This window comes from Gasterosteus aculeatus, chromosome 1 (genome assembly GCF_964276395.1).
Source record: "Gasterosteus aculeatus chromosome 1, fGasAcu3.hap1.1, whole genome shotgun sequence".
NCBI lineage: Eukaryota > Metazoa > Chordata > Actinopteri > Perciformes > Gasterosteidae > Gasterosteus > Gasterosteus aculeatus.
This window is the reverse complement of record NC_135688.1, coordinates 29,313,112-29,340,674: the sequence shown is the minus strand read 5'-3', so window position 1 is coordinate 29,340,674 and position 27,563 is coordinate 29,313,112. Positions and strand designations below refer to the sequence as shown.

Here is a 27,563-nt window from a genome sequence, read left to right as displayed (position 1 = left end):
TCCGGATTATGATGAAATCATTTTGGGGTCCAGTGCAACCCATATAGTTCCCCCAGTTGGCAGATGTTTTTAAAAAAGGTTGTTGGGTGCAGTTTCGATTCCGTAAGATCCGAATAATGTCATGAAAATGTTCAAAGGATGTTGAGGCTTTTTGATCAGTCGGCAGTAGTTTAAAGTGTCAACTATAGAAGACCTGAACTGAAAAAGCATTAATGCGCTAAATGGATAATGGAAACGCCTTTGCTGAATAAGTGAAGTAGCAAAAATGTATCATCACGACCGATGAGCCAAACCTGCCACCAGGAGCCACACTGTCACAACGCCTTGAGTAGAAAGAGCAGCTGGCGCAGCATAGCACTGCTATGCGCTGATATACTTTGCTAATGTTAGAGTTATTTATTCATCATTATGCTTTGCAACATTTTTTTTTGTTTGAAAGTGGATGCTAACTTCCAGCTGCTTTCAACACTTCCATCAAACACCATTTGTTTATTTTAACCTGTTTATGTCTGTGTGTCATCAGTTACGAATATTCCCAAATTTCAGCAGTTTAAATTATTCTTCTCTAGTTCTCATTTGTTGCTACAACCTTTTACTGACATTCCAAATACTGATCCCATGTGGTTTTTTCCTCTGGCTTCCTATGTAATTTTCCTCCCTACACATTTTTGCTGCATCATCCACCTCAAAAGTAGGCGAGCGCGCGATGAAATATTCACCGCCCGGAGAGATGCCTTCGGAAAATATCCCGCAATTTGAATGAGCCTCACGCGAGGGCCGCATCCCTCATCTCACACCCGTGCTTCTGCGCGGAGGACGTGAGGATGCTAATTAAATGCCGGTGAGGACTCGCAGAGGGTCGCCTGGTTCGTCCTGGTCGTCCTCTGACGCGCCGCGCATCAATTTATCAGTCACACCAGGAGTCTGTCGGCCTGGCAACGTGGGTCAAGAGAAGTCAAATCTTCCTCTTTTTTTATTGTCAGTGACATCACAGGGATGACTGCATCACTTGTACATTTTTCAAGGAAGGAAGGAGGAAGGAAGGAGGGAAAAGAGGGGGCAGAGAGAAGCAGTCAGCAGCAGCCCGGCGTGTGCGTGAGTGCGTCTTTGTTGGTAACGCGGCGCTTTTACTGTTGACAAAGCATGCGGACCCAGAGAGTGACTAAGCTGTAAGAGCGACGGGGCAGGAGGGGGGGAGGGAGGGGAGGAGAAGTGAGAGTGGTAGGCGTGATTGAACGACGGAGAGAGAGAGAGAGGGAGACGGCGAGGTTGCGAGAAGAGGGAGGGAAAGCGATCCAGCGAAGAAGAAGAAGAAGAAGAAGAAGAAGAAGAAGAAGAAGAGGAGTCAGTGGGAGAGAGCAAAGCCGGAGCGTGTGAGCATCCTCGCCGCCGCCCCCCCATCCTCTCCCCAGGAAGAAGGAACGCCCTTCTTCGAGAGCAGCTTCTCTCCTCCGAGTGCTCGTCCCTCCATCCCCGCTGGGGGGGGACACGTCTTGGGGGCTTTCAGAAGGTATCGGTTGCATTGCGAGCGGGAACGATTGGCGGATCCTCCCCCCGCCCCCCCCTGGGGAAACTGATCCCTCAGTGACTTTTCACACCTGCGAGGCGACTTTATCTTCCTGCAGACGGAGGTCAAGTCGGTGCATCCGCCCTGCAAAGAGTTTGACAATTAGACTCGCGGTGGTGAGATCCGTTTTCCTGCATGGTGGGTGGAGGCGAGCGCTCGGTGTCACCATGGGATGCACCACCAGCGCGGTTCTGTTGGAGGGGCTGCGCTCCATCCTCGAGAGGAACTGCGGCTACATCAAGGGGGCGGCGGAGCTGAGCGCTCTGGAGGAGGACGGGGAGACGCTGAGCCGGAGGGGGTCTCAACCGTGTATTTCTACCACCCATCTGGTAAACCCACTTTGACACGCTGCGCCTGTTTATTTCTCTGGTTTCTTTAAAAATGCGCACCACTCTAAATGACAGCTGCAAATTAAATACAAATCCTTTTTCTGATTTTCTTTAACTATCCACTTGCTCGAGCTACAGTTTCTAGGAAAAAGTTAAGTACAATCTCGGTGTGTATCCACGTAGTGCTCCGCTCTGGTTTCACGGACGGCTACATTAAGCTACTTCCCCCGACAGTTAGCTCCATTACCTCGCAGCCCGCCCTGCGAATCAAAGAGATTTAATGGGCAATCAATGGCGAGGGAGGGTGTTAAGTAGGACCTCTAGTGCCCACCGAGGTCCGAGAATCGCTATGAGCCGCCGTCTCCTTTGGATTCAATGTTTCCTTTACGACCATTGAGCTGCCGTTGGCCTCCCGCAGCCCTTCCCTCACGCACAACAATTGGATCACATTCTCCTGGTGTAAAAGGTCCAAAAAAACAACCCGACCCGAGCGCAGATTGTGAGCGCCCCTTTAGTTCGGCCTGTGTGAGCGTCAGTTTTGTATGTCATTGTTCTCCACTGGCGCTACCGTCCACGCCACAACCTTTCCCTCTGAAAGCGGATACTGTTTGGAATGTTTATGCCAGTGGCGTCTGCACCTCTCTGGGGTTTTTAAACCCTAACCCTAACCTCTGGGGAGTGTGAACGGTCCAAAACTGTTTTTAAACGGTGACGTAGATGCCGCGTCTGCTACGTGGTCTTAACCGTCAGGTGTGCCAACTAAATTTATCGACCCATAATGTAGCAAAACTCATCAAGTCTGCTTTTTTTTTGCACCTTTCTCTCTCTGAGTGCGGGTCATTAAGGAAGCTGCAATGCGGAAGCACAGCTAAGCCTCCAAAGCTTCCTCTCTGTTGGACTCCCCGTCCGTCCGACCCCTCAGAGGTCACCCTCTGTCAACAGGGGCCCGCTCTTCTGTCCAGTAAAATAAACAACAGCGTAGTTAGAGCGCAAGTGTTGATTCTAACGGGTCCGGGTCACCGATAGGTTTCTTTTTTTATCCACCCATGAGCATTGGACACTCGAATGCACGTGTACAATATTGGAAGTCCTGCTACGTTTGTTGGGGTTCTGGTCCAGTGCGAATCATGGATTGGTTCTTTTGTAAAGTTGACGGGAGCCTGATGGGCTGTTCTGTTCCTACGTGGACTAAACCCAGGGACTTTCTGCTGGTCTGTGCAGTCTCGACTCGATCCATCAGCACCGCTGAGAGCTCTGACGTCAGAGGAACTCCCCTCTCCTGTATCACGTTTAACTTCTCCTACATAGCATGTGTGTGTGTGTGTGTGTGTGTGCATCACGGGTCGGTCTGATGGGGGAGTTGCGCTTCTTTTCACGCAACGCCCTCACACTTTCTCTCCCCAGGGTGCCTGCAGTGATGGTCGGCGCCCAAAAATTACGTCATTTCCCTTCATGCAATTCTCCCCAGACTTGTGTGACGCTCTCATTGTGTGTGTGTGTGTGTGTGTGTGTGTGTGTGTGAGTGTGCGCCTCTTGGGAAGGGTGTGGAAGGCTCACATCTGCTAATGAGTTCGGGCTGTGCATAAATTCTTTCCCTTCACTCTCTCCCTCTCTGACGATTCTTTCTCGTTTTTTTTCTCTCGGCGAGCTCTTACGCAGATGGGCTTGTAAACTCATTTGCACCCCCCCCCCCTCCCCCCGACGCACGCGCACGCGCTCGGACACCAGCTCGACTGCGGCGCGGCACCGGCGACGGCCCCAGGAAGCGCGAGAGGGAGACAAGGGCGAAGCGGGATGACCTCATTGGCAGGCCGGGGTCTCTGACAAGAGGCTGATTATCACGGGCGAGCTGGTGACGCCGTCTCTGAGGCCCCCCGGCGGTCCTTCGCAGGCCAAAGAGCGGAGAGTCACGCCAGAGAGTTGCGTTTGGTCGGCTTGAAATACTTGAGTACACCCAAGAATCTCACTGCTGCTAAGAAGAGGTTGATTCCACGAAGCTTAGTCAGCATTTCGTCGAAGAGCACATGGGTTGTAGTTCAGAACCTCAGAGATTTACCGCCAGTTCTACTCCAAAAGTTTAGAGATGAGAAGGGGGACTATTATGCACCTATCGGGACAACCGTACACCCGCCGCAGAATGTGTGCTAACGTTGCATGTGTTGTTACAGTGCGGACTCATGTAACTGATGGCCCAGTGGTTCCTAAAGGAGCTAGTAAGGAATCATCGAAGGTCCTTTCCTTTGCATCTAGAGACTTCAAACAGCTTTTATCATGGCGGCCACTTACAAGAACCTTCCTGAGCCGATCCTCCAACTCGGATCCCGCTGGAGACTGTGGTAGATCACATGGCGGCCACGCCCTAAAAAAGGCTCTGTCTCTTCATCCGCTGCAGTCACCCACTGACGGCCATTCCAGCGCTGGCTCCCTCTGGGTTTTGCTGCTTGTCTTGTGGCGCTTGTTCCTGCAGCTCCAGAAACGTCTTCCGTGTCCCCCCCCCCTCCGACTCGGTGCCGTGGAACAGCCTTCTTTCACCGTGTGATTTCTTGTGTTTTTTAAGGGCCAAGTTATTTCCCTGAATGGTACATTTCAGCAAGTCCCTTTGAAGAGGGTACAGTTAAAACAAGCTATGCAAATCATTCACAGTGCCTCACACATCAGAGAGCCATGCAGTGCAAAGAGTAAAGCTCACACACACACACACATCCTCCGCCCTTCGTGCTACATTTAGTCTGGGGGGATCGCACCGAAAAACCGTGGCAGAGGCCTTTGAAGTCATCCTGACCCGTGGGGTGTCACCCCCCCCCCCCCCCTGCTCTCTGACTTCCCCCTTTCCTTTCTTTCAAGAGAGCACAGGCTTCTCTGCCCATGGAGATAATTGGATGAGATATTAATCACGCTCGTTACGTCAGAGAGATTCAGAGGCTTGTAAACACCGACGGTGGTTCGGGAGTTGGGTTCAACGCAGCGGAGGGGAGAAAAAAAAAGAAAAGAAATGGATTTGCATAATTTGACCCACATTAACGCCTCGTTGAAAACTTTAAATGTCATCGTTTGGAAGCGCGCGCGCTCCCACAGGGAGCAGCCGAGCCGAGGCGCCTCATGTTTTCTTGGAGATTAACGAAGGGGATGCTGACTGGACGGAGGAAGCTCCAACTGCCCCTGAAGTGTGTGTGTGTGTGTGTGTATGTGTGTGTGTGTGTGTGTTTCTGGGCCCTGAGAGCCGGATAAGAGTGTTTTCATTGACCACGCTGCGAGCCACAGCGGATACGGCAGTAGCACCAGTTCAAAGCACGGCGAAATATCAATGAGCAGTAGAACTTCAGCAACACAGATTGGGCGTTCGCCTGTTTTAAGTCTCTTCAGCGGCTTTTCAGTCCAACATGGGATCCGTCCGGCAAAGTCACATCATCAGATTGTGAAGGAATTCTCCCCGAAGGAAATGCTATCTTCCACTAACGAGCTGGATGCCTCACTGTGTGGAAGCGACTGGGATCATTAGTTTATTTGCAGGGAAAACAACAGCTGGCCTGTTATAAACATTGCGCTTTTAAATTTAGTAAAACATAATGCAACATAGATTTAAAAATATGAACTGAATTGTCATTTAAACAACAAGAAATTAGAGTACAGAAAAGCCCCGGGCGAGTTTTGAAAAACTGCATCAGCTGTACATTTTTTAATTCATCTCTTCTTATTTATGTATATTTTCAACCTTTTCTTTACATGTTTAACACACACACACACACACACACACAGCAGGCAGGTGGAGCAGGCGCATGACAACACAATCTCTGGGCCTCTTTTAAGTTTTTAATGGGGGAGTGGTCCATTCCTCCCCTGCTCCCCTTCACGTACTGTACATACAAACACACATCTGCACAGCTGTAAGGGTGGGAGGGGCCCTTCTGATGAGAGAGATGGAGCGGGGGGGAGAGAGAGAGAGAGACAGAGGGAGGCCGGGCTACTGCGAGTGAGAATAGAGGGAGTCTCACTGGACGTCGGCGAGGAGCTCTTCCTGCCTTTCACGGACGCACACGCTTGCAGGGTAACATGGCAGCGCAGTGAGTCGCACACCCGGACACCGGCAGGCCCAGGGGCAAGAGGGAGGGAGGGGGGAGACGGGGGGGGGGGTGGTGGTGCGGGGGAGGACTTGAGCACCATGCAGGGCCGAGCCGGCAAAGCCCCCAAAAGGGAGATGGTGATAGAGTCCCCGCAGCAGTACAAGAGCCTGGCTGAGATTGAGGAAGAGGTGGAGGCCGGCTCGCAGGTGGCAGCGGTAAGTGCGCACTAGGCCGTCTTAGACATAGAAGTGGATGTTCTCTCCTTCCTCTGCTCTGCAAATGGAACCCATGCGCCGTGATCGTTTTCTCTTTTTTTTTTTTTTAAATCTCTCCGACTCTCTTCCAAAAGCAGCTTTGAAGACTTTTCTCCTGTAAAAGCGTCAGAGACGGAAATGGGGGAACAGCAGCTTCGGGGCAGACCCCCCTCCAGGGGGGTTGAACGTTGATCTTTTTTTAGGAAATGGAGCACTTGTGGCTCCTGTTCACTAACTGTTCCTGCGCCTGACAAGTCGGCGGCAAAGTTGGTTCAATCATAAAAGATGCAGGTGGAGGTCTTTCCTTTTTTTCTAAGATGTAGATGTTAAACTTAATAATGAGTCACTTTGCTGCTTTACAGTGCAGATGTTATTTGAATGCAACGTGCGGTTCCGTTTGGGTTCGGCGTATCCAGATGTTTAACTTGCATCTTGTATCTTTTATACAGCAAAGTCAAACTCCATCACACACCTTTCTCCCTTAACGCGTTCATGCGAGATCATTACCGCGGTGTCACAGTTCACAGCTGCTTGTCGTTATCCTCCGTCTGAACGGCAACCATCCAGTTGGAAACCAGGGCCGCTTTTCTGCTTATCAGATCAGATCTGTTACATCCAAAAGGGGGCCGAGTGCTGCGCAGGGATATTTTAGTGAGGTCACGGGGAGGATTGGCTGGAGCAGAGAAACGTAAAGCCCAGACTCCGATCGTCCTCGGGTTGTTACGTGCTCATTGGGCCCAGAAGAGGCTAATCCGAGTAACGTGGATCACGCCCGGCGGGCGGCATGGGCAAATGTGCAGAAAGATGGAACTCTGGTGACAATTCATTGTAGGGAACCATGCACTTCATTTGTTGGATCCTAGGGGACAGTTGGTTGTTGAAAAAGCACCAAACCACCAGAGGCTACACAATAACATTATCTACTGATGTTTGATTTCCTGTTTCGCTGGTGAACGATATTATTTTAATCAAATCAGTAAATTTATATCTATGCATCCCTGCGGTACATAGATCAAAGCTGCGTTTACTTCCTCAGGATCTGAACACGCCGTCATACGAGAAGATGTGTTTTTCTAGCAGCCCAGTCGCAGGAATCCTATTTTTTTTTCTGTGGAACGTCAGCCAGGGAGTTTAATCTCTCCGTCTCTCTTTCCCGACCCTGCTGTCTGAACTTCCGCCTCGCACCGGCGCTCACAAAGCCACCTCTGTCCACAACGCGGCGTGCGGATTCACTAGTATGGGAGGAACGTGCGTCCTGGCTTTCTCCGGTACTGGGGGGGGCTCGTGATCGTGAGCTCATGACACAGCGGCTGGTACAGCGGCGCACGCAGACCCTCGCCCGTCCATCCACCCGTCCAGCACCAACCCCCTTCTCGCCGCTGTCAGTTAAAGACAATAGCAGCCTGTAGCCCCGGACGTGCAACACTGATCCCCTTATTAGGCGTGCAATTATCCGCCAAAGGGTGACGGCGATTCAATGGAACAAAAACTGCCCTCGCTACGTTTTTTGTCACTTGCTGATGCACTGATTTACTTTTATTTCTTTCAGGTAAAACCGAAGATCATCGAGCCTCTGGACTACGAGAATGTGCTTGTGCAGAGGAAGACCCAGATCATCAGCGATGTGCTGCGGGACATGCTACAGTTCCCCACGGATGACTTCCAGGTAAGACAGAGTAAACGGTCACCTGTTTTATATACATGTTAGTCTAACATTTTCCGCTAATATTTAATAATATTTTATTATCCACGCATAAATATTGTAAACAGGCGTGAAACCACACCTGAAGTGACACAGCAAAAGTACTAAACTATAGTGATCTTTTAGCAAGCTTAACCAATGGAATTTCACCTTAAGTATTTCACTCATCTAACTCAAGTTACACAACGGATGTATTATTTAAAACCAAACCACAATCTTTTACTAAACCTTAGGTTTCCCTAAGAAAAACAGAGAGTAGGCAATTGAGTCGAATCAAACACTTCAAGACTCGAGGTAGGGGAGGAACAGTCTTTCTCGCAGTCTCAGTGACCATTGGGGAGAGCAACTAATATGGTGGGCGGACAAGCGACAAAGGACAATGTGATGGACAGAGGTAGCCAAAGGCCACAGATGGAAACTGGTCAGAGTGGAAATGAATGGATGGGCATGTAAAGCAGGACGTTGCAGAGGTATTCCTACCATACACTTGATGACGAAAATCTCAGTTTTCACAAGTGATGGATTTGTGTTTGTCTTTGAGCTTGGGGGGGTAAGACTGGGGATCTTGCAGGGTCACTGTCTTATCACCACCTCGATGTGCTTAAGTACCCAAACGATGTGCTCCTCTTTCGAGGGAAATTGGCTCCTGCTGCAGCTGAGCACAGCTGATGACGAGGTCGTGCGCAGGTTTTAACATGACCTGGCGAACTCATCCATCTTCAAAGACACTGGAGTTGGATCCAGGACCTTCTTGCTGTGAGGCGACAGTGATAACCACCACACCACCGTGCCGCCCCAAACACCCATATGTTAAATTATATAAATTCATTGCGTGTAATCTCTGGCTCACGCTTATACAAACATCTCCACGCTATGTGGATCTGCCGCTCACGTCCAAAAGAGCTTGAGTACCGTGTCAGCATTACATCACCGGAGGGCCGAGTTGGATCTCAGCGCGGTCCACTCCCAGTTTGAGAGAGAAAGAGAGAACAAGGATTTAAATTTTTGTCATTCCTCAAGTCTCCTGGAAAAAAAAAAGATGAGGGAATCACACTGTAAAGGATAAGTGCGCTCAGATTTCTTCTTCTTCTGCTCAGTGCAATAGTGCACCTACAAGTACTGTAGAGCTCCATTAGAGTATAGCGGGAAATGCTCAACGTACAGTCTGCTACTGGACTGTTTCACAATCAGTACATGATGAGTGGTTTTCATTACAAGGCCGTCTGCAGAGCACAGCCATTAGCCCTGTATGTGCGCGTGCGTCCGTCCGTCGGGCCAACCTGCCATATGTTTTACATCACCGGGCCGAGAGAGGAGAGAGACGAGGGCGGGGAGGCATACGAGTCGAGTATTTCCACGTGCTGCTCAGACACGTATGGAAACGCACACGGCAACTGCAACAGAGGGTTATGGGTTAACTTCCCCGACATATACAGTATGTAGAACAGGAGAGACCCTGGGAAGGATATTAGACTGAAGTTTCCATTTCACTTATTTACAGTCTTCAAATATGTGATTCTGCTCATGTGTACGGGTAAAATCACTTGCGTCTTTCAAAGTGGAAAGACTTCCTTCAGAAGACTCCTCTCCCCCCCGGACGCTGACCGCTTTGCCCAGATAGCCAAACATTACAATTCCTTCCTGGCATCAGCCCATCTGCCCGTGCCGCTGCCCGAGGGAACGCGCTCCTCTGGCCCCGGTGGACACCATCAAAGCTCCGGTTTAATGACTGCGTGAGGAATGCTGTTGATTGACAAGTGTGTGTGTGCGTTGAGTAGTTGGTTTTCGGTGCAGACCGAGGAATGGGCTCCGAGGCTTCTACGGGTACAACTGGAGTATGTATGAAGTGTCATACTGAGTAAGACCTAAAAAGCATAATAAGCGACTTTTTGGGAAAATATTCTTGATCGTGCCAACAGTTTAATGAGATGATTGATGCTACTATTGTGTAAATGTGATGCCAGGCCAACAGACGTGCTAGCTTTGGTGCTAGCTTTGGTGAGGGGAAACAGCTAGCTGGGCCTCAGCAGCTCTGAAAGTCACGAATTAGCATGTTGTCTCTTCTATAAGCCGTGCTGTTCCTCCATTTGAGCTTCTGTATGTATTAAACAACAGAGCCAAGCTACCTGAGTTCCCCTGTTACCAGACTCCACGCCAAGCTAAGCTAACCGCCTGCTAGCTCGAGCTTCATACTTGACAGCCGTATCGATTTTATTATCTTGTTTTACAATAAGAACGACAAATGTTTTTGAATACTTTTTTTGCTTTTATTCAACTCCAACTAAAGCATAAAAATTCAGTTCATTTTTATTTATGTTTTTTCTTAAATACCACCGCAATGTAGGCCTGTATGACCAATGATTTCGTCCCTGTAGACGTTGGATTGCTTTTGTCAGCGTGCACCGGACCAATGAGGACAGAGACTGAATGCTTGTGTATGCTTGCCAGTATAGAAATAAGGGATATATGACAAAACTAGGTCATTGTGCCACTGTTTCCCACTCTGCTTTGTGGCTTCGGTTGAAAAGCAGAACACTCGGTGGGATCAAGTCTTGATGCCCCGAGGCTCCGTTTGCTCCTCAGCCATGGATGGTCGCTCTCCGCTCTCTCTCTGTATATGTCTAATAAAGATACAGCATACTGGCTGGAACAATACAGGCTGCACAACATTCTCTGTAAAAGACTCTCTATACTTCTCTAACTTTTAATTTAAAAAATAGTTCATAGTTGATGATCAATAATATAGTTATTCAACAAATAGAGCACATGCACCTGCTTTTTCAATCAAAAGAATCAAAGAAATCTCACTTTGTACCATTTTTGAGTGAGTAGCATCAGTCAAACTTACATGCTAAGCTGTAAGTTTAGGCATTATGAAATAAAAGTCTCTGGAAATGAAAAATGGCATTATGAAATAAAAGACTCTGGAAATGAAAAGTGGCATTATGAAATAAAAGTACCATGAAATAATTAAATGTATTTAATATTTATGTATTTATTGCCTCATTAATTTATTTCATGGTGTGTTTCAAATGCATATTTCATGTATTTATGTATTTATTCATTTATTTAATTTGGACTAAAACGGCATTCCATAGCGTAGCGGGGTGCAGGAGGTCAGCTGCAGGGGTTCAGCTGCAGGGGGTCAGCTGCAGGAGGCGGGTCTGCGGCTTACTATGATCTTTTTTTCTCTGCACAGTAAAAGGCATCTGCTCTTTATTGACCAACACAACGTCATATCACGTCATCATAAGGAGATTCAAAACCGACATCCAAAGTGGGAATGTTTAGTGAATTTGTCTAACAAACCCCAGCAGTGTGGATCTTTTGTGCAAGTCTCTCCCCTCAGTCTGTTTTTCACGCCTGCTTTCCCCTCCCTCCCCTCAGATCTCCACCCTGAGGCGCCAGGGCAGGACTCTGTTCTCCACCGTGCCAGAGACCGCAGAGAAAGAAGCTCACTCGCTGTTCGTCCAAGAGGTAAAGCTAACACATACCTGAACGCAAGCCTGCCTTTGTCCATTCCTTTATCCCTCCGTCTCGGGCCAAAGCCTCAACCCCCGCCATATCCCAGCGAATCCCTGCTCCATCCGCGGCCTGCTCTTCTCCCCTTCCACCCAAACACAGGTGCTTTCGCTTCCGTCCGGATTATGCAATTGGCTCCGACACTCTGAAGGCCCCATATGCCAGATACCGGAGGTCATAACGTTTAGTTTATTGTGTTGCCGTAAGACGTTCAGTGAACTTCCACTCGCATTCTCGGCCCGTGCGTTCTTTTTTCTCGGAAGACGGGCCGCAGATGGAGCCGGCGGTTCAGCGGTGGTCCACGTCATGTTGTTTCAAACGGAGCTGGGACTCGGGCCGGGGTGCGGCCCGATGGAGCCCGATAGAGGGAGAGCTGCTGGGAGTTACATCATAACTACATCTGGAGTCGCTGGGAGGCCTGATCCACATGGGGCTGTCCGTTGTTTTCCCCACTCTTTGGTGACCTCTTGCCTCAGCCACTTGATGAATTTCGCGGAATTGATGAAAACATAAATAAAAAAAAAACCATAACCCCTCAAAAACAATGGTGAGCATGAACAGACGATGACCTAAAGAATAATAGATGTTACGATAACGCATTGCTCACTGTACAGGAAAGTCCCACCCGGATGGGACCGACTTATCCAGGGGAGGAGGGGTGATTTAGATATTTTCTCTGCTGGTGGTCTGCAGTTTTAATCTAGTCTGGAGCTAATATGTCTGTGCCCCCCCCCCCCCCCCCCCATCCTCCCCATTCCTCAGTGATATTTACATCCCCTATTAACACCGACCTCCACTTCGATAGAGCGCTCTTCCCATGGATGCCTCCGCTGCGGCTCTTTGCAGTCTTAATGTCTGCTTTTTGTTCAGGGCTGAAGGTTCTCTGGATACAACGGAAATATACTTCTATATATTGGCACGTCTTCATTTTTCCTTTTGTTCAAATGACCCCTCGCCCCCTTCTCCCCGCTCTCTGTCTCCGCAGTGCATCAAGACCTACAAGTCCGACTGGCACGTGGTCAACTACAAGTATGAGGAGTATTCTGGAGACTTCCGTCAGCTCCCCAAGTGAGTGTGAAAGGCGCAGAGCGTTTGCCTGATGGGCATTACGGTAGTGATTCTTTTTAGATTTGCAGAGCCACAAAGCTGTTTTCTCTATAGCTCTTTACCCATAGAAGCATGCGCCGTTCATCCCGCGATGCTGTGGAAGCCCTCCGAGGTTGCATTGTAAAGCTTTCTTTTGTTCAGTGACACGGCCCTTTTGTTTACAGCCCCTCATGAGTGTTTCAGCCAGAACTCTAGAAAAGACGGAAATGTGTGTCTCGGGAAGCTCCTCCGCAACAACAATAAAAGGCTTCCTATGTTTCTCTAGCAAGGATAAGCAGAGCTATTTTGGGACCGCTGTTGATTGAAATCACCGAAGCTCCAGGGAAAATCCCACAATGTCTTGTGTGTCCTTGCTAGAGCCACATTCTTTGAGCACAGGAATGTGCCGTGCAGATGTTGTGTGTCATGTTTAAAGCATTATAGCGTAAAAACCGACAGGCCTTGGCCTCGGCCTGCACGCTGTTTATGCTGCTGGTGCCCCCGAGGACCCTGAGGTCCTCTAAGGTTCAAAGGGAGAACGCTCAGTCTGGGGTTCGGGGTGCACTTAGAGAAGCATGCTTCTTTTTGTGTTCTGAAACATACATGAATATGTCTTAGAATGAAATAGTCAGGAATTTGTAGTTATCCTCTCCTACCTTCATGAATACCAAATAAGAATGGTATTTACTGGAGACTCACCAGATCAAAAAGATCTTTATCAATCTCAGATTCAGCCTCAGGGCAATGAATACTATTCTAGTTGTTCCGTAGCAGCCAATGGACATCCGGGCCGAGATGACCGTGTCCCAGTTTCGTCCAGTCTCAACGGCCTGATACAAGACTTGACAGACAGGAGTGAAGAGCGAATGAAAAAGCCCGGTAGCCCGCGGGTCCTAGTTTCAATTTTCCAACACGGTCCACTTCTTTCCCTCTCCACATGACTCAACCAGACTCTGCCTTTATATGCAAATATCTGTTTTTATCTGTATATAAATCACACTTGTCCTGATAATTTGCCATTGTACTTCAATCGTGGTGCTTTTTTTCCACATCTTTGCACTTATGTTTTGGATTCTGCCAGTCTGTGTGTGTGTGTGTGTGTGTGTGTGTACAGGTGACTTGACCTGAGGGATCTTTTCCCTGTGCTTTCAGTAAGGTTTTGAGACCAGAGAAACTGGCAGCTCACCTGTTCGAGGTGGATGAAGATGTGGAAAAAGGCGAGGTGAGCGAGTCCATCCAAACCCTTTCTTTCTTCATATTCGAGGGAACGTCGTCGTTCCTATAGTTTTCCCGTGAGGTCAAATGTTCGACCTTCCGTTAGGCCGCACCCAACCGTGTTCAAACAGAAAACAGAGCCCAAACATTATATCGAATTTATTGTTTCTGCAGTTCCACTCTTTACTGCAAGACACCCCGTTGAATGTTTTGTTTAATGTTCTAGTCCCACGCCTATGAATAGCTGACATCTCCGAGGCATTTGTAGCATTTTAAGGAGCTTCTTCTTCTTCGTCCAAAGTACCTCGCCTCAGGCATTGATTTAACGGGAGGCCAGTGACCCATGATGGACACACCTTCTTGTCTAAAACCCCCCTGGGATTATAGAAGTGCACTGTTGCTGTAAATGAAGACCATCCTTCTCAGGACTAAACTCGTGGGTGTCAGCAGGATTTTAAGCTTAATGTGTGTAAATTAATTCATACGTGTATGTCTTCTGCTGGACACGCAGAAGCACCCAAAGGCATGAGTCTCATCTGTGTGTCATTAAACGGTCGAAAACCCGTTTATTAATGTTTTTTTCATCTTTGCGCCTCCTCTCGTAGGACACAGCTTCCCTCGGGTCTCAGAAGGGAGGAGTGTCCAAACACGGCTGGCTGTACAAAGGAAACATGAACAGTGCAATCAGCATTACTATGCGGGTGGGTACGGTCAACCAAAATTTGGGGGGGGGGGGGTTTAATTCAACCATGACCCTTTTCATCTCATGTTTGTGTGTCAATGTGAATAATTGGGGAAACTCCTCACCGTCAATGTGACATTATTATTAAAAGGTTTCCTTTACCTTTGACCCCACGGTTTGCACAGCACACACAATCGATCACTGCCTGTTCCCTTTTGAAAACAACATGTTGGCATGCATACAATCTTTATTGAAAAGGAAAGATTTTGTCTCCTATCCGTCATAATTACAGATTATTTCATGAAATCACATCATATCAATGTAAAGGTCATACAAAGATTGGACGATCACTCAATGCACATATGATAATCCTTGTTCTTTGTCATATTGCCCTTAAGCTTTCACACGCCCCATCTCCACCCTTGTGGTATTTTTAGAGATAAAGAGAACTTTTGGGATGCTAACCTTATTTGTTTTCCACATCTAGTCCTTTAAGAGGAGGTACTTCCATCTGGCCCAGCTGGGAGATGGATCCTACAACCTCAACTTCTACAAGGACGAGAACACCACCAAGGAACCCAAAGGAACCATCTTCCTGGACTCCTGCATGGGGGTCGTTCAGGTACGGGATCTTATGCAGGCGAGGCTTTTAAAACCACGCCCCACAGTACGATGGGCCTCTAAATGGCCTGGATTTAATACAAAGAACTAAAATGGACTGTGTGATATCGTTCTTCCAGAACAGCAAAGTGCGGCGGTTTGCCTTTGAGCTGAAGATGCAGGACAAGAGCACGTTCCTGCTGGCTGCAGACAGCGAAGCGGAGATGGAGGAGTGGATCGGCACCCTCAATAAGATCCTCCACAGCAGCTTTGAACAGGCCATGCAGGAGAAAAGGAACGTAGAACTGCACGACGGTGGGCTTTGGTGCATTTTCATTCATTTCCTTGACATCTCGTTTTAGCAGCTTCACTATTTTTCTCATGCATTTATTGTGTCTGCAGGCAGAGACCAACACGTCATTGTGTTCTGTATAATTGCATTAGCTAATATGTTGATCTCTCCAACAGACGAGGAGCAGGGAAAAACGGATCTAACCTCCGGAAGTTTCCAAGACAGCTTTCAGGTAGCCTGTTTTTCCCATCTGTGGTGTTGCTAAAACAATGCTAAACACCTCTGTTTGACCGCATACCTTAATAAGTGAGCACCACCGTATAGATTACTCCGAAGGTGCCACATGACCTCACCTGAAAGCATTCTGTTGTAACTGCTGCGTTTCGGGGTGGAATTGCCAAACAGCTGGATTTCCTGGAGCCAGGTTTCCTGTTGATGCTAACCTAGCCAGCATCTGCTGTAGTGTATTGTCTCCAAATGCAGAGGCCAGATGAGGCCAAAACTGGAGTGGAACATGGCAGTCAAACTTTCAAAAGGCCGGCACAATTAAAGCAGTTTTAGTCAATATTTATAAAATGAGAAATCAAGTTTTGGGGTTCTGTGCTTTGCTCAAGGGCACTTTGGCATTTCCCAGGAGGCAAACTAGCAGCTCTTAAGCTCTGGTTCTACTGTATGTAAGCCACTAGCCTAGCATTGCTAGCTCATCTGGTAACCGTGACTAATTATTTGGCATGGATGTTTACGGGACAGCTTTTTTTTTTGGAGTAGTTCAAAAATAATTTTATTTTAATTTAATTTTGAAATAATATTAATGAATTCTAGACTTGTTGATTGCTAATATGGGTGCTATATCTTATAAATCGCTAACATACTAGCCTACAAAAGATGCTGCTATGTAAATTGTAGCGCCCCAAAGTGAAAAGAAAATAAGTTGCAGCTTTAAGAGTAAAAACGGTTTTTGTTTGAGTTTGCCTAAATGTTTGTAAGAATACTATCCTACAGAAACACAAAAGGTTTATTGTGTTAATCATATATTAATGGAGTATTAATGGAGACTGGCCATATCTTCTCATTTTTCATCTTCTACATCTTATAGTGAATTAGACGTTTAGTTCTCAAGATAAAAATAAACAAAATCATACAAAAGAGAAAATGTAGGGGATAAAAATAAGAGACGATGAAGAAAAATGTGGATGTGAATTCACATTGCACAGGCTGTACTGAATACATAAACTGTCTGTGGATATCTGGAGTACATTGTTTTGGTGGTGTTGAGTTTCTTTTTTTTCTTTGCTTAACAGACTGCCAGAGATATTGAGTCAAAAACGAGGAGTGAAGCTCGCCTGAAACTCTTCACTTTGGACCCTGACACGCAGGTAACACCCGACTGCATGCAAATACTCGAGCACCACAGTCAGTTTTGACTCCTGCAATGGATCAAATTCCCGACCAAATGTCTCTGCGGCAGGACAATAATTGAACCGATCTTCTGCTGTTGCCACAGAAACTGGACTTCTCTGGCATTGAACCAGACGTGCGTCAGTTTGAAGAGAAGTTTGGGAAGAGAGTCCTGGTCAGCTGTCACGACCTGTCCTTCAACCTGCAGGGCTGCGTCGCAGAGAACGAAGAGGGCCCGACCACGAATGTATGTTTCAATTCAAACCCCCCAGCCTCCGTCCTGATCATAACTACCAACTATTCAAATATCTGTGATATGTGAACAGTATTGCTTTTGATACATAGCTTCAAACACATAATGCTGAAGCTGAGATCCGAGACCAGGAAATCAGTATATGTATTCCCACAGGGAAGATATGAGAAACTGGCTAAATCTCATTGAAACAATGTGAAACAGGTAACAGGATCCGTATTAGCAAATACAAAAACACGCCTCCGGCACGACGCATTGTCTCCAACGAGGGAGAGTTCTCAATCAGTTAAGAAGATCACAGACAGTTCAGATGTTGCTATGGTCAACCGCCATGACAACCAGGCCTGGACCACCCAGCACGCATTAGCACCAGTCTGAGGCTGGTTTCCTGCCATCGCTCTCCAAAGGTCCCTGTCTCTGCAGAGGGAGGACCCGCTCGACTCTCAGCCACAACTATTAGCTATAACTAATATATTAGCTCTCCTCCTCTCACAAGCAAACGCGTGCGCGCCAAAATGGGTCTGTGTAATGGAAAAAGCGAAGGAGCAGATGAATTACATCAGTGATCCATTTGGAATGGATGGAAAATGGGAAGTGCATTAGGAAAAGTGTTCTTTCCTCCACTCTGTTTGTCTCTCATCTTCCAACACAAACACCATTTTGCCTCTCATACCTTTCACCCCAGGTGGAGCCTTTCTACGTGGTGCTCTCCCTCTTCGACGTCCAGAACAGCAGAAAGATCTCGGCCGACTTCCACGTGGATCTCAACCACCCGTTGGTGCGCCAGATGACCCCGGGCCCCGGCGGCAGGCCGGATGTGCGCATCAACGGCGGCGATGACGATCCCTTGGCAGGCCGAAGGCAGGCCAGCGGGCTCCCGTCGGGGGCCCTCGAGTACCCCAGGCAGGGGGTGTTCTCGGTCACGTGCCCGCATCCGGACATCTTTCTGGTGGCCAGGGTTGAGAAGGTTCTGCAGGGGGGGATCACCCACTGCACTGAGCCCTACATGAAGTGCTCGGACTCCACTAAGGTACGCAGGTTACAATGACGAGGGCGTGGCTTTAAATATATATATATATATATGTGTAAATACGCTGTTTTCTCGCCCGGCCTGTAGATGGCTCAAAAGGTGCTGAAGAATGCCAAGACGGCGTGCAGCAGACTGGGGCAGTACAGGATGCCGTTCGCCTGGGCCGCTCGGTATGAAACCCCGCCCCCCTCCAGCAACGCGCTGCCTCTCGAGACTGTTCTACCCAAAAAATCCTCACATCAAGACGGTGCCGTAGTGCCGCGTAGTTTGATTCAGATGTAATGCGCACGAAATGGAAAGCTGTAAAATGAAAGCCAACCCGCTGGGGGGCGGTGGCGGGAGGGAGGGGGGGTTGCAAGTCTCCAAGCCGCTGGCGCAGAGCTGAAATGCACTCTTTTTTTGTCTCTGCAGGCCTGTGTTCAAAGACGCGTCGGGAACTCTGGACAAAAGCTTTCGCTTCTCAGCCCTCTACAGACAGGACAGCAGCAGGCTGTCCGACGAGGACATGTTCAAACTGCTGACTGACTTCAGAAAGTATGCCCTCCCCCCCCTCCCTTAAAGATATTGCTATTTCTAGACATTCTTCTTTTCACCGCCGTTTCCCCCCCACAGACCGGAGAAAATGGCCAAACTGCCCGTGCTGTTGGGGAACTTGGATGTGACGATTGACAGCGTGGCACCGGATGTAACCAGTAAACCCCCCCTCCAAATATTTCCAAAGTCCCGTTCCGTTGTGTATTTTGTAACCCCCCGACGTGACCCTGGAACCCAATGACTCCTCTCGTTTCCTGTCCCGCAGACTGCGTCACTTCCTCCTACATCCCCGTCCGGGCCTTCGAAGGCCACGGGCCCGCTCTCCTGGAGGTGGAGGAGTTTGTGCCTTTCATCGCTAAGTGCTCCCAGCCATTCACCATCTATAAGAACCACCTCTACGTGTACCCTAAACACCTCAAATACGACGGGCAGAAATCCTTTGCGAAGGTAAGTCAGCCACGGTATTAATTTAACAAACCCGTGGACAAGAGGGAGTGAAGGATTCTTCTAGTTTTACATGATCACAATCGGTGTTTTAGCCCTTTTACATGTAATGTCAAATCAATCCAAAGCATTTGAGTGATCCGTTGGGACAAGAGATGCTCTTGCTCGGCCAGCATTCTCTCGTCGTCATCATATTGAGTTCCCGTTCAGCTCACGAGGGAACCGGCAACCGCCTCCTGGGGCTCGTCCAGCCGAGCAGCAGAGCTGGATGGAATTATCCTTTACGCAGGGCAGCAGCTTCTGATTAATACATTAATGCAGGCTTAGTATTTTCACCGTAGGAAAACCAACCTGCCTCCTTCTCCAACCCCCCCCCGTCTGTCTCTCTGCCCTCTTTTATTTGAAACGACTGCTGGCAATACTTGGCCCGAAATACTTCCCCTCTCTTTATAGCCACCAATGGTCGTCTGAAATGGACTCAGTGGAGAAAGTGTCGGAGGGATGTCAGGGAACTGGTCCCTGCTTTCACAGCCTGCCTTTGCTTTGTCTCCCCCTCTCTAGGCAAGGAATATTGCAGTTTGCATTGAATTCAAGGACTCTGATGAGGATGAGGCCCAGCCGATGAAGGTGCGTTTGCATACCAGGAAATGCTGAATCAGCTCTTTACGAATCATGCGACATGGACTCAAGTCAAACATCAGTCAAATGTCTTTTGTCTTTACAAAGAAGATTTGCAACAGACTCAACGTTGGACTCTCGGTTTAGGCATTAGAGGTTGGACTTGCTGGTCTGGGCGTTTTTCTTGACTTAAGGCTCGTTAGTCCTGACTTGGCCTGGCACTTGTTTAGACGTTGGACTAACTAAGTCTTGATTTTGGACTTGACTATCTTTCAGTCATGTTTGATTATCTCTGACTTTTTGAATGTACCCTGCAGTGCATCTACGGCCGTCCAGGAGCTCCTCTATTCACTAAGCAGGCATATGCAACCGTCCTGCACCACCAGCAGAACCCTGAGTTCTATGATGAGGTAGGTCTCTGCTCCCATTACTCATAATTAGTTTGAGTAATGTAATCTGTAATATGCCCATTAGTGATTACAACCATGCATGAAACTCAAACAGGCTTTATGGCGAATGCTCCAAATGTTTTTTTGAGTTACTTCTCACCTCCTCTCTCATTGTTAGAGCACGTTTCCACTTGACATTGACGTACCTCAATGCTCTGCAGACGTCCTCGTGAACAAAGCTCCGTTTGTAACAGGGAATCAACCCCCGGGAATCTGTGTTTTTTTCTCACCTGCAGATAAAGATAGAGCTGCCTACTCAGCTGCACGAGAAGCACCACCTTCTCTTCACCTTCTATCATGTGAGCTGTGACAGCAACAGCAAGAAGAAAGACCTGGTGGAGTCTGCGGGTAGGCTGCAGCTTTCACTCACAAAAGCCTGTTCATACTGGCATACTTTGCCAATTGTGATGGTAATTTCTGCGAGTCTTCCCGGTAGAGTTGAGGTATTTCAAATTGGGACTGTCACGCTTCAGCCGCCCCAGTGAAAGAAAACATGTGGCTGTATCTGCTTTACATACATACAGTGGGTTCGGCATGGCTGCCTCTGCTGAGGGACGGCAGGGTCACCATGAATGAGCAGCTGCTGCCGGTGGCCGCCAATCTGCCTGCCGGGTACCTCGGCTCCCAGGACGCCATCAACAAGGTGCGTTACCTACCTACGATTATGTATCATAGAGTCATTTGTGGAATTGTAATGCGCTTAAGGTCACAATAACTTGGCTTTAATGATGAGATTTCTCACATTTCCATCCAGGATCTGATGCGGCTGGTTATCAGAAAAAGATCTTATTAGCTGTGATTGGATTGGGACCTTGCAGGGGGTCCAACAGGCTTGCACATGAAATCTAATCAGCATTAAAACTAACAATCAATGTGGCCTCCTTAATCATTTCCAACATTCATAGCTAATGGGATTAGTCCAAATTTAATTAATATGTCGGCAAAAGCTGCTTATTGTGCATAATGCTTTGTACTGATTTTGAATTGCAACGGCCTTTGAAAGAAGCACTTTCCTCAAAAAGAGCTTTGAGACCATTGAGCTCATAAACTCGGCACTTCGGTAGAACACCTGTTCAAAACACACACCAAAACTCAAGGTTCTTTGTTCGATAAAAGCCATTTTCTGTGTATCTCATAGAACGCTGCAGCCTCACGGAGAACCAGCTTGTCTTATCTTATAAAAAGAAGAAAAAAAAAGTCAGCTTTGTTATTTTGTCTGTGCTTGAGCATAAGTGGTCAAAGTGCAGCACACAGAGCAGTCACTTTTCCCCGCGTGTCATCGCAGCACTCTGGCCCCGAGATCAAATGGGTGGACGGAGGAAAGCCCCTGTTCAAAGTCTCCACCCATCTCGTCTCCACGGTTTACACTCAGGTGTGTACCTGACCTCCGTTACTCTCACCTGCTCGCTGTAAGTGCAAATACAATATCTGTGACACGTGTTTTCTTTAGGATCAGCACTTGCACAACTTCTTCCACCACTGTCAAATCATGGAGACGTCAGGACAAGCTTCAGAGGGGGAGCTGATCAAATACCTGAAGGTATTTCTAATCTAGTATTAAAGGGAATATGACTAGCCATTAAATGAATAAATATACTTATATTTCATTTTGTTAATCCTCTCAGAGTCTCCATGCGATGGAGGGTCACGTGATGGTCAACTTCCTTCCCACCGTCCTTAACCAGCTGTTCTGCGTCCTGACTAGAGCCACCCACGAGGACGTGGCTGTCAATGTGACCAGGTGACACTACTACACACACACACACACACACACACGCATGTGAAATGCAGGTTTCCGGCAGCAGAAATATCTACTTTTCACAAACTTTGTGAAATAATAGCAGCCCTCTCATCTTTCCAAAGAGCCTTCCCCTGCTTCTCTGTAATAGCCTTAGTCCTTTGTCTCATTAGACGCTCACGTACCGCATGCACACCCCGTGCGTGTGTCCTCTGACTGTAGTCTTTGAAGCTCGTAGACGCTGTATATGAGGAAATGTAATCCCAACATTTGGCTCCTTCCTTCCAGCAAACCTCACTTCTTCCTGCGTATTCCTGTATGTTTTCTTTATCGTTGTCTTTTTCTCTTCAGGGTGATGGTTCATGTAGTGGCGCAGTGCCACGAAGAGGGGCTTGAACATTACTTGAGATCTTACATCAAGGTGCAGAATTTTACTCACTGCATCTCTGACTTTACTATACTAACTATACATAGACGCGTGTGTTTTTTTCGCGTGCTCCTGTAGCAAGGCAACTGATGAAATCAATCAATGATTCCTTATTCCCTGCAGTTTGTGTTTAAGCCGGAGCCGTATTCCTCCACCGATGTGAAAACGGTCCACGAGGAGCTGGCTAAAGCCATGACCGCCATTCTCAAGCCGTCTACAGACTTTCTCACCAGCAACAAGCTGCTGAAGGTAATAACTAACAGTTGAAATGCCTCTTGTTTGAAGCGTGTTCCTTTTTCAGACTGATTATTCTTTTTAGTCCCTTTGCATAGTCGAGTCTGTTCAGGCTGCCCAAAGATCCGATGCTCTTGATGTAAAACTTGTAAGAGCCATTCGCAGTTCAAACTGCAGTCAAACAAAGGGAGATGGAAGCTTTAAATCTTTTGTTTAAGTCTGCCAATTTAAAAGTGTGGCTTTTCCGAGGAGAATAACATCAGTAGGCCATAATCTGCAGGGGGTGGATGAACATCCATTGCTGTGAACATTGAAAGGTGACATTCATTTGACATAGTAAGCTGAGCAGCTTTCTTCACCAGTTGCTAATTTAGCATTCTGGCTTAAGCTGTCTGGTTAACTGATTCTGACTTGGTTTAGGTTACTTTAAATTATGCATCCTGTTTTTTATTATTTTTATTTATACATACCTCTGGTTTAAATGAATGAATTACATAATTGCATCTTTATTTTATGTTACATAGTGAAAAATGCATCACCTCCTTTGAAATTGAGTTCAGAATGTTATCAGCCCCGTAGACGGACATTATCCGCCACTACCACGATAGTGCGTCTGTCTCATCTCTCATGTTGGGAACAAGTGAAACCATCACAATTAAACAAAATAAAAATTCCCTTTTGCTCTCTTCATAATTACTACGACGGGGCGAACGTCCCGGACCTGCAATGTCATCACAGCGAAACCATCGCCGTTTTAAAAACGGAGCTAATCGCTGCTAATTGAAACATCCCTCCTCGGGCTCCATTCATAATTACTCAGACGACAGGTAGGTGTAGCAGGGCCCCGGGAACTCTGCACCTCCCGCCGATGACGGCCTCTAAACCCGCTGAAAACGTGACAGATTTCACCGCTCTAAGGTCTCTCCTTGTTTTGAGTTGCAGCACTCGTGGTACTTCTTTGAAGCGCTGGTGAAATCGATGGCTCACTACCTCATGGAGAGCGGGAAGGTCAAGGTGGGTCTTTTCTTTTTATTGTCTTCCCATCATTTTACTTCTTTCGTTCCTTTCCGATTCTCAACCCCCCCCCCTTTTCTTTTAACGCTTCCCCCGTCCAGCTCTCCAGGAACCAGCGTTTCTCGGCATCCTTCCACCATGCAGCGGAGACACTGGTGAATATGCTCGTGCCGCACATCACCCAGAAATACAAGGACAACCTGGACGCGGCTCGTAATGCCAATCACAGCCTGGCAGTTTTCATCAAGGTATTTCACTCTGCCTGCGGTCTCGTGTTGCTTTTTTGATTTGTGGATTGTTACAAAATTTCCGGTTGACGTTATTTTTCAAACCTTTCGTACTCAGCGCTGCTTCACCTTCATGGACAGAGGCTTCGTGTTGAAGCAGATCAATAACTACATGAACTGCTTCATGCCCGGAGACCCCAAGGTTAAAATCAACCGTCTACCGTCATCCATAGTGTTCTTATTCCAGTCACGAAGCATGAAATTAAAAGTTAACTTCATGCAATACAAGCTTCCCGCTAACGCGTTTCTCTCGCCTCACTTCCAGACTTTGTATGAATTTAAGTTTGAGTTCCTGCGGGTTGTTTGCAACCACGAGCACTACGTCCCCCTCAATCTGCCCATGCCCTTTGGAAAAGGTCGAATCCAAAGGTTCCAAGGTAAACGCCCCCTGCTGTTATTAAAGTGGAGTTGCTGGAGTTGTTTCTCTGCATCCTTTCCTCTCTGCACCTTTTTTTTTTAAATTGTTTCATGCATTTGTGCCGACTGATGCCCGCCTCAGACCTCCAGCTGGACTATTCTCTGACCGACGACTTCTGTCAAAACCACTTCCTGGTGGGGCTGCTGCTGAGGGAGGTGGGCGGCGCCCTGCAGGAGTTCCGAGAGATCCGTCAGATCGCCATTCAGGTGCTCAAGGGGCTGATGATCAAACACACATTGGACGACCGCTACGCCGCCAAAGTGAGTTGCACAGCTCTTGGCCACCTTTTGGCTGCAGGCCGAGCACCCGGAGGTTCTCTTACACACTGCTGACCATGTGACTCATGAGCACCTACTGTGTCGTTGCAGAGCCAGCAGGCCAGACTGGCCACGCTCTACCTCCCACTGTTCGGTCTGCTCCAGGAGAACGTTTACAGGCTGGACGTGAAGGAGTCCGCCCCCCTCGGCAACCACAACGTAAGCCTGACACCTAGTGGCGGTTCAGCCGAAATCACGCTTTTACCGTGATTCCATTTGCTCATTTTGTCACTGTCTGGATCCAGAATGCCAGGGAGGACTCCATGGTGACCCCTCAGAAACCTGGGAGTTGCGTAGAAAATGCTCTCCACAAAGACGTGTTTGGAGTCATCTCTGGAACAGGTAAATGCTCGCTCCACTGTTAAGCCAGAGCTAATGCCGTGCGATTCTTTTTTTTTTTTTTAAGTCTCCATAATGAGCAAATATTCTAACTTTGCAATACCATCGGAAAGGGAGGTAAAATGACAACAAAATGATCGAAAAGGAAAGCAAAACCACTGCAAAGTGATGCAAATTGATCCAAAAAGAGCCAAAAGCAAGTACAGAGATGCTCTGCGTGCCGACTCGTACACGGCGGATTTCATCCCATCTTCTGACGCGCCTCCTGCGTATCTGTACCCTGTCCCTGCAGCCTCCCCTCACAGCTCCACCCCCAACGCCGGCTCGGTGCAGCACGCCGACTCCAGAGGCTCCCTGATCTCCACCGACTCCGGAAGCAGCCTGCAGGACAAGAGCAGTGACAAGACCAACTCACTGGAGAAGGTTGGTGCCCGAGTGGGGCTGGTGGGCCGCCCCGTGTGCGACACATTCCCTCTGTGGCGAAAGCGTGAAGCGAGCGAGACACGAGGTTTGCAAAGCCCTCCTGTTATTTTGATCACCCCCCCCCCTCTCGGACAACCACGCCCTTCTTCCTACCCCCCTCCACCCCACCCCAGAGCTCCCACACCCCTTCCCTTTGCTCTCTACCTCCCCAACCCCACCCGCGGGAGAGATTCTCCAGGAGGCACACGGTGAACGTGCCCCCCCTCCCCCTGGACCCCGGGGGCCGAGTCCCGTCGCTGACCCGCGCGGCCAAGCGGGTCACCATGGACTTCTCCCTCCTCTCCGTGGCCTCGGCCGGCCCGACCGCGGACGGTCACGAGGAAAACACACCTATCCAAGTATTCCGTTTGACCTTCTGTGACCCCTCCCGCCCCCCCGCCCTGTCCTGCTGGGGACGTTTGGTTACAATTGTACAGGTTTCTGTGATACTTTTGGGTGGGAAAACTGATATTTGTACAATGTGTCACCAAATCCTTCTCCTCTGGGTGTCCCACGTCGGGGAGTGAAGCGTGCTTTTCCACCGCGGACTCTTTTTAAAACTATTTCCTCGGATGCTGTGATTTAGCTGTAAGTTTGTTCCACTTTAAAACTTCCTTCGACGTCGTTATCATCAAAGCCCAGAGCTGCTGCAGAAGAAGAAGAAGAATGTGCTCTCTTCTTCTGTTCCCTCTCATGTAGCCCCCCCCCCCCCCCCTCCGGGGCGGAGAACACTTGACGTTGCTCCTCTCTGAAGTGTGGGTTGCTTGAGTGATGTTCTTTATCTCTTTTGGAGTTTTTTAATTATTTCCCAATCACTGAAACTTTTCTTTTCTCCCGCGGCTTCAGCACCAGGGTGCGTCGGCTCTGGGCAGCGCCGGGTTGCGCTGCGACAAACTGGACCGGGACGAGGTCAAAAACATGCTGATGTGCCTTCTGCACGTCCTCAAAAGCATGTCGGAGGGTAGGCCGCATCCCCCCCACCCACCCACGGGTCACTGTACTCCATTAAGTCCTCGCCAGCGCAAATTCTGACCGTCGGCCTTTTTCTCTCCTCAGAGGCCCTCTTTGCGTACTGGAACAAAGCAGCTCCCTTGGAACTGATGGACTTCTTCACGCTGATAGAGTGAGCGTCTCTCTCTGCAGTGCTTCCCCCTTTTTGACTGGACGCTTTTTCTTTAACTCTACTTTCTCCGCTCTGTCCCGCAGAGTCTGCCTTCACCAGTTCAGATACATGGGGAAGAGATTCATCGTCAGGTAAAGTGTTCACGAACACAGAGGACGTCCCGGGTCTCGTTTTAACCTGACTTTATGAATTTACTGACCTTCTGCTACTTGTGTTCACTGTCTATGCAATGATACGACTCGCGCTCATACACGTACTTACAATCGGACCTTTTAACCCCTTTCTGATCTTTGATTCGACCCCTCTTCTGTTACACTGCTGGCGAAGTTGTTTTGTGGTTAATGTCGCGGCCCCGGGCCCCTCCTGCATGGGTAAGACTCTGCTTCCTTTTTGTCTCACTCATTTAAATGCATGACGCTCATCTATCGGCTGTGCCATCTAATGCTGAGATGACCCCTCGTCTGCGTTCATCCCCTCGTGCCTCTTCAACCCACGTGGCACCTCTGCTGTGTCGTGTCCCTAACTGGCATTTCTGCCCCCCCCACCAACAGGAGCCAGGAGGGGGCGGGGCCCGTAGCCCCGGACAGGAAGTCCCTGACTCTGCCCGTGTCTCGTAACAGGACGGGCATCTTGCACGCCCGCCTCCAGCAGCTGGGCACTCTGGAGAACGCGCACACCTTCAACAACAGTAAGCCTTCAAATACAGACCTTTCCCAGATGTCTGGATACCTTTTTAGAAGTAATGGAAAATAGGCAAGCTTTATATATTTTTTAATATATACGTATGTTTGCATTTTATTGAATTGGTATCACATCTATTGTCGTATTTTATTACTATTTTAATTGGGATCTCCTCCCATTATGTACACCAGCTCTCTGACTTTTATACTCCCCAATGTTTGAGAATCCCGTCCAATGTTTCTGATCATTCTCATTTGCCGTCACACCGCTTTTTTCAGTTTAAAACTTAAACTTTAAATCTAAATTTAAGTTGCCTTTAAATCCACAAATATGATGTTATTTTTATATTTCGTGAGCAGCTAAATTTAACATAAAAGTATGAAGAAACCCCATTTTTTGCTTTTTGATTATAAAAAAGGTAATTTTGATTATAAATTGAGGTAAAAAAATATTTAATACGTGTTTTTGTTTTGACAGCTTTCCTAAT

The 27,563-nt window shown here is 48.1% G+C and overlaps 1 protein-coding gene across 10 annotated transcripts in view; it reads left to right on the top strand.

The window, feature by feature from the left end:
* The window catches only part of dock9b (dedicator of cytokinesis 9b), a 43,574-nt gene that overhangs the window by 7,114 nt on the left and 8,897 nt on the right, over positions 1-27,563 (top strand). For 2 of the 10 annotated variants that reach the window (XM_078102300.1, XM_078102279.1), the window contains exons 1-37: positions 6,017-6,172; positions 7,761-7,877; positions 11,301-11,390; positions 12,421-12,503; positions 13,674-13,743; positions 14,342-14,437; positions 14,906-15,040; positions 15,159-15,333; positions 15,487-15,542; positions 16,612-16,686; positions 16,815-16,955; positions 17,647-17,991; positions 18,079-18,161; positions 18,403-18,525; positions 18,604-18,683; positions 18,791-18,972; positions 19,531-19,596; positions 19,905-19,997; positions 20,273-20,384; positions 20,561-20,679; positions 21,322-21,408; positions 21,487-21,576; positions 21,662-21,777; positions 22,126-22,195; positions 22,325-22,450; positions 23,378-23,449; positions 23,551-23,697; positions 23,795-23,878; positions 24,002-24,113; positions 24,236-24,414; positions 24,523-24,630; positions 24,717-24,813; positions 25,103-25,233; positions 26,119-26,233; positions 26,329-26,395; positions 26,479-26,526; positions 26,947-27,083. In XM_078102300.1, the coding sequence (XP_077958426.1) occupies positions 6,056-6,172; positions 7,761-7,877; positions 11,301-11,390; positions 12,421-12,503; positions 13,674-13,743; positions 14,342-14,437; positions 14,906-15,040; positions 15,159-15,333; positions 15,487-15,542; positions 16,612-16,686; positions 16,815-16,955; positions 17,647-17,991; positions 18,079-18,161; positions 18,403-18,525; positions 18,604-18,683; positions 18,791-18,972; positions 19,531-19,596; positions 19,905-19,997; positions 20,273-20,384; positions 20,561-20,679; positions 21,322-21,408; positions 21,487-21,576; positions 21,662-21,777; positions 22,126-22,195; positions 22,325-22,450; positions 23,378-23,449; positions 23,551-23,697; positions 23,795-23,878; positions 24,002-24,113; positions 24,236-24,414; positions 24,523-24,630; positions 24,717-24,813; positions 25,103-25,233; positions 26,119-26,233; positions 26,329-26,395; positions 26,479-26,526; positions 26,947-27,083 (4,144 nt within the window). In that variant the 5' untranslated portion in view covers positions 6,017-6,055. Of the gene's footprint in view, positions 1-1,446; positions 1,897-6,016; positions 6,173-7,760; positions 7,878-11,300; positions 11,391-12,420; positions 12,504-13,673; positions 13,744-14,341; positions 14,438-14,905; positions 15,041-15,158; positions 15,334-15,486; positions 15,543-16,611; positions 16,687-16,814; positions 16,956-17,646; positions 17,992-18,078; positions 18,162-18,402; positions 18,526-18,603; positions 18,684-18,790; positions 18,973-19,530; positions 19,597-19,904; positions 19,998-20,272; positions 20,385-20,560; positions 20,680-21,321; positions 21,409-21,486; positions 21,577-21,661; positions 21,778-22,125; positions 22,196-22,324; positions 22,451-23,377; positions 23,450-23,550; positions 23,698-23,794; positions 23,879-24,001; positions 24,114-24,235; positions 24,415-24,522; positions 24,631-24,716; positions 24,814-25,102; positions 25,234-26,118; positions 26,234-26,328; positions 26,396-26,478; positions 26,527-26,946; positions 27,084-27,563 lie in introns of those variants that run through there. The other 8 variants (XM_078102290.1, XM_078102288.1, XM_078102298.1 and 5 more) reach the window with 7 other exon arrangements.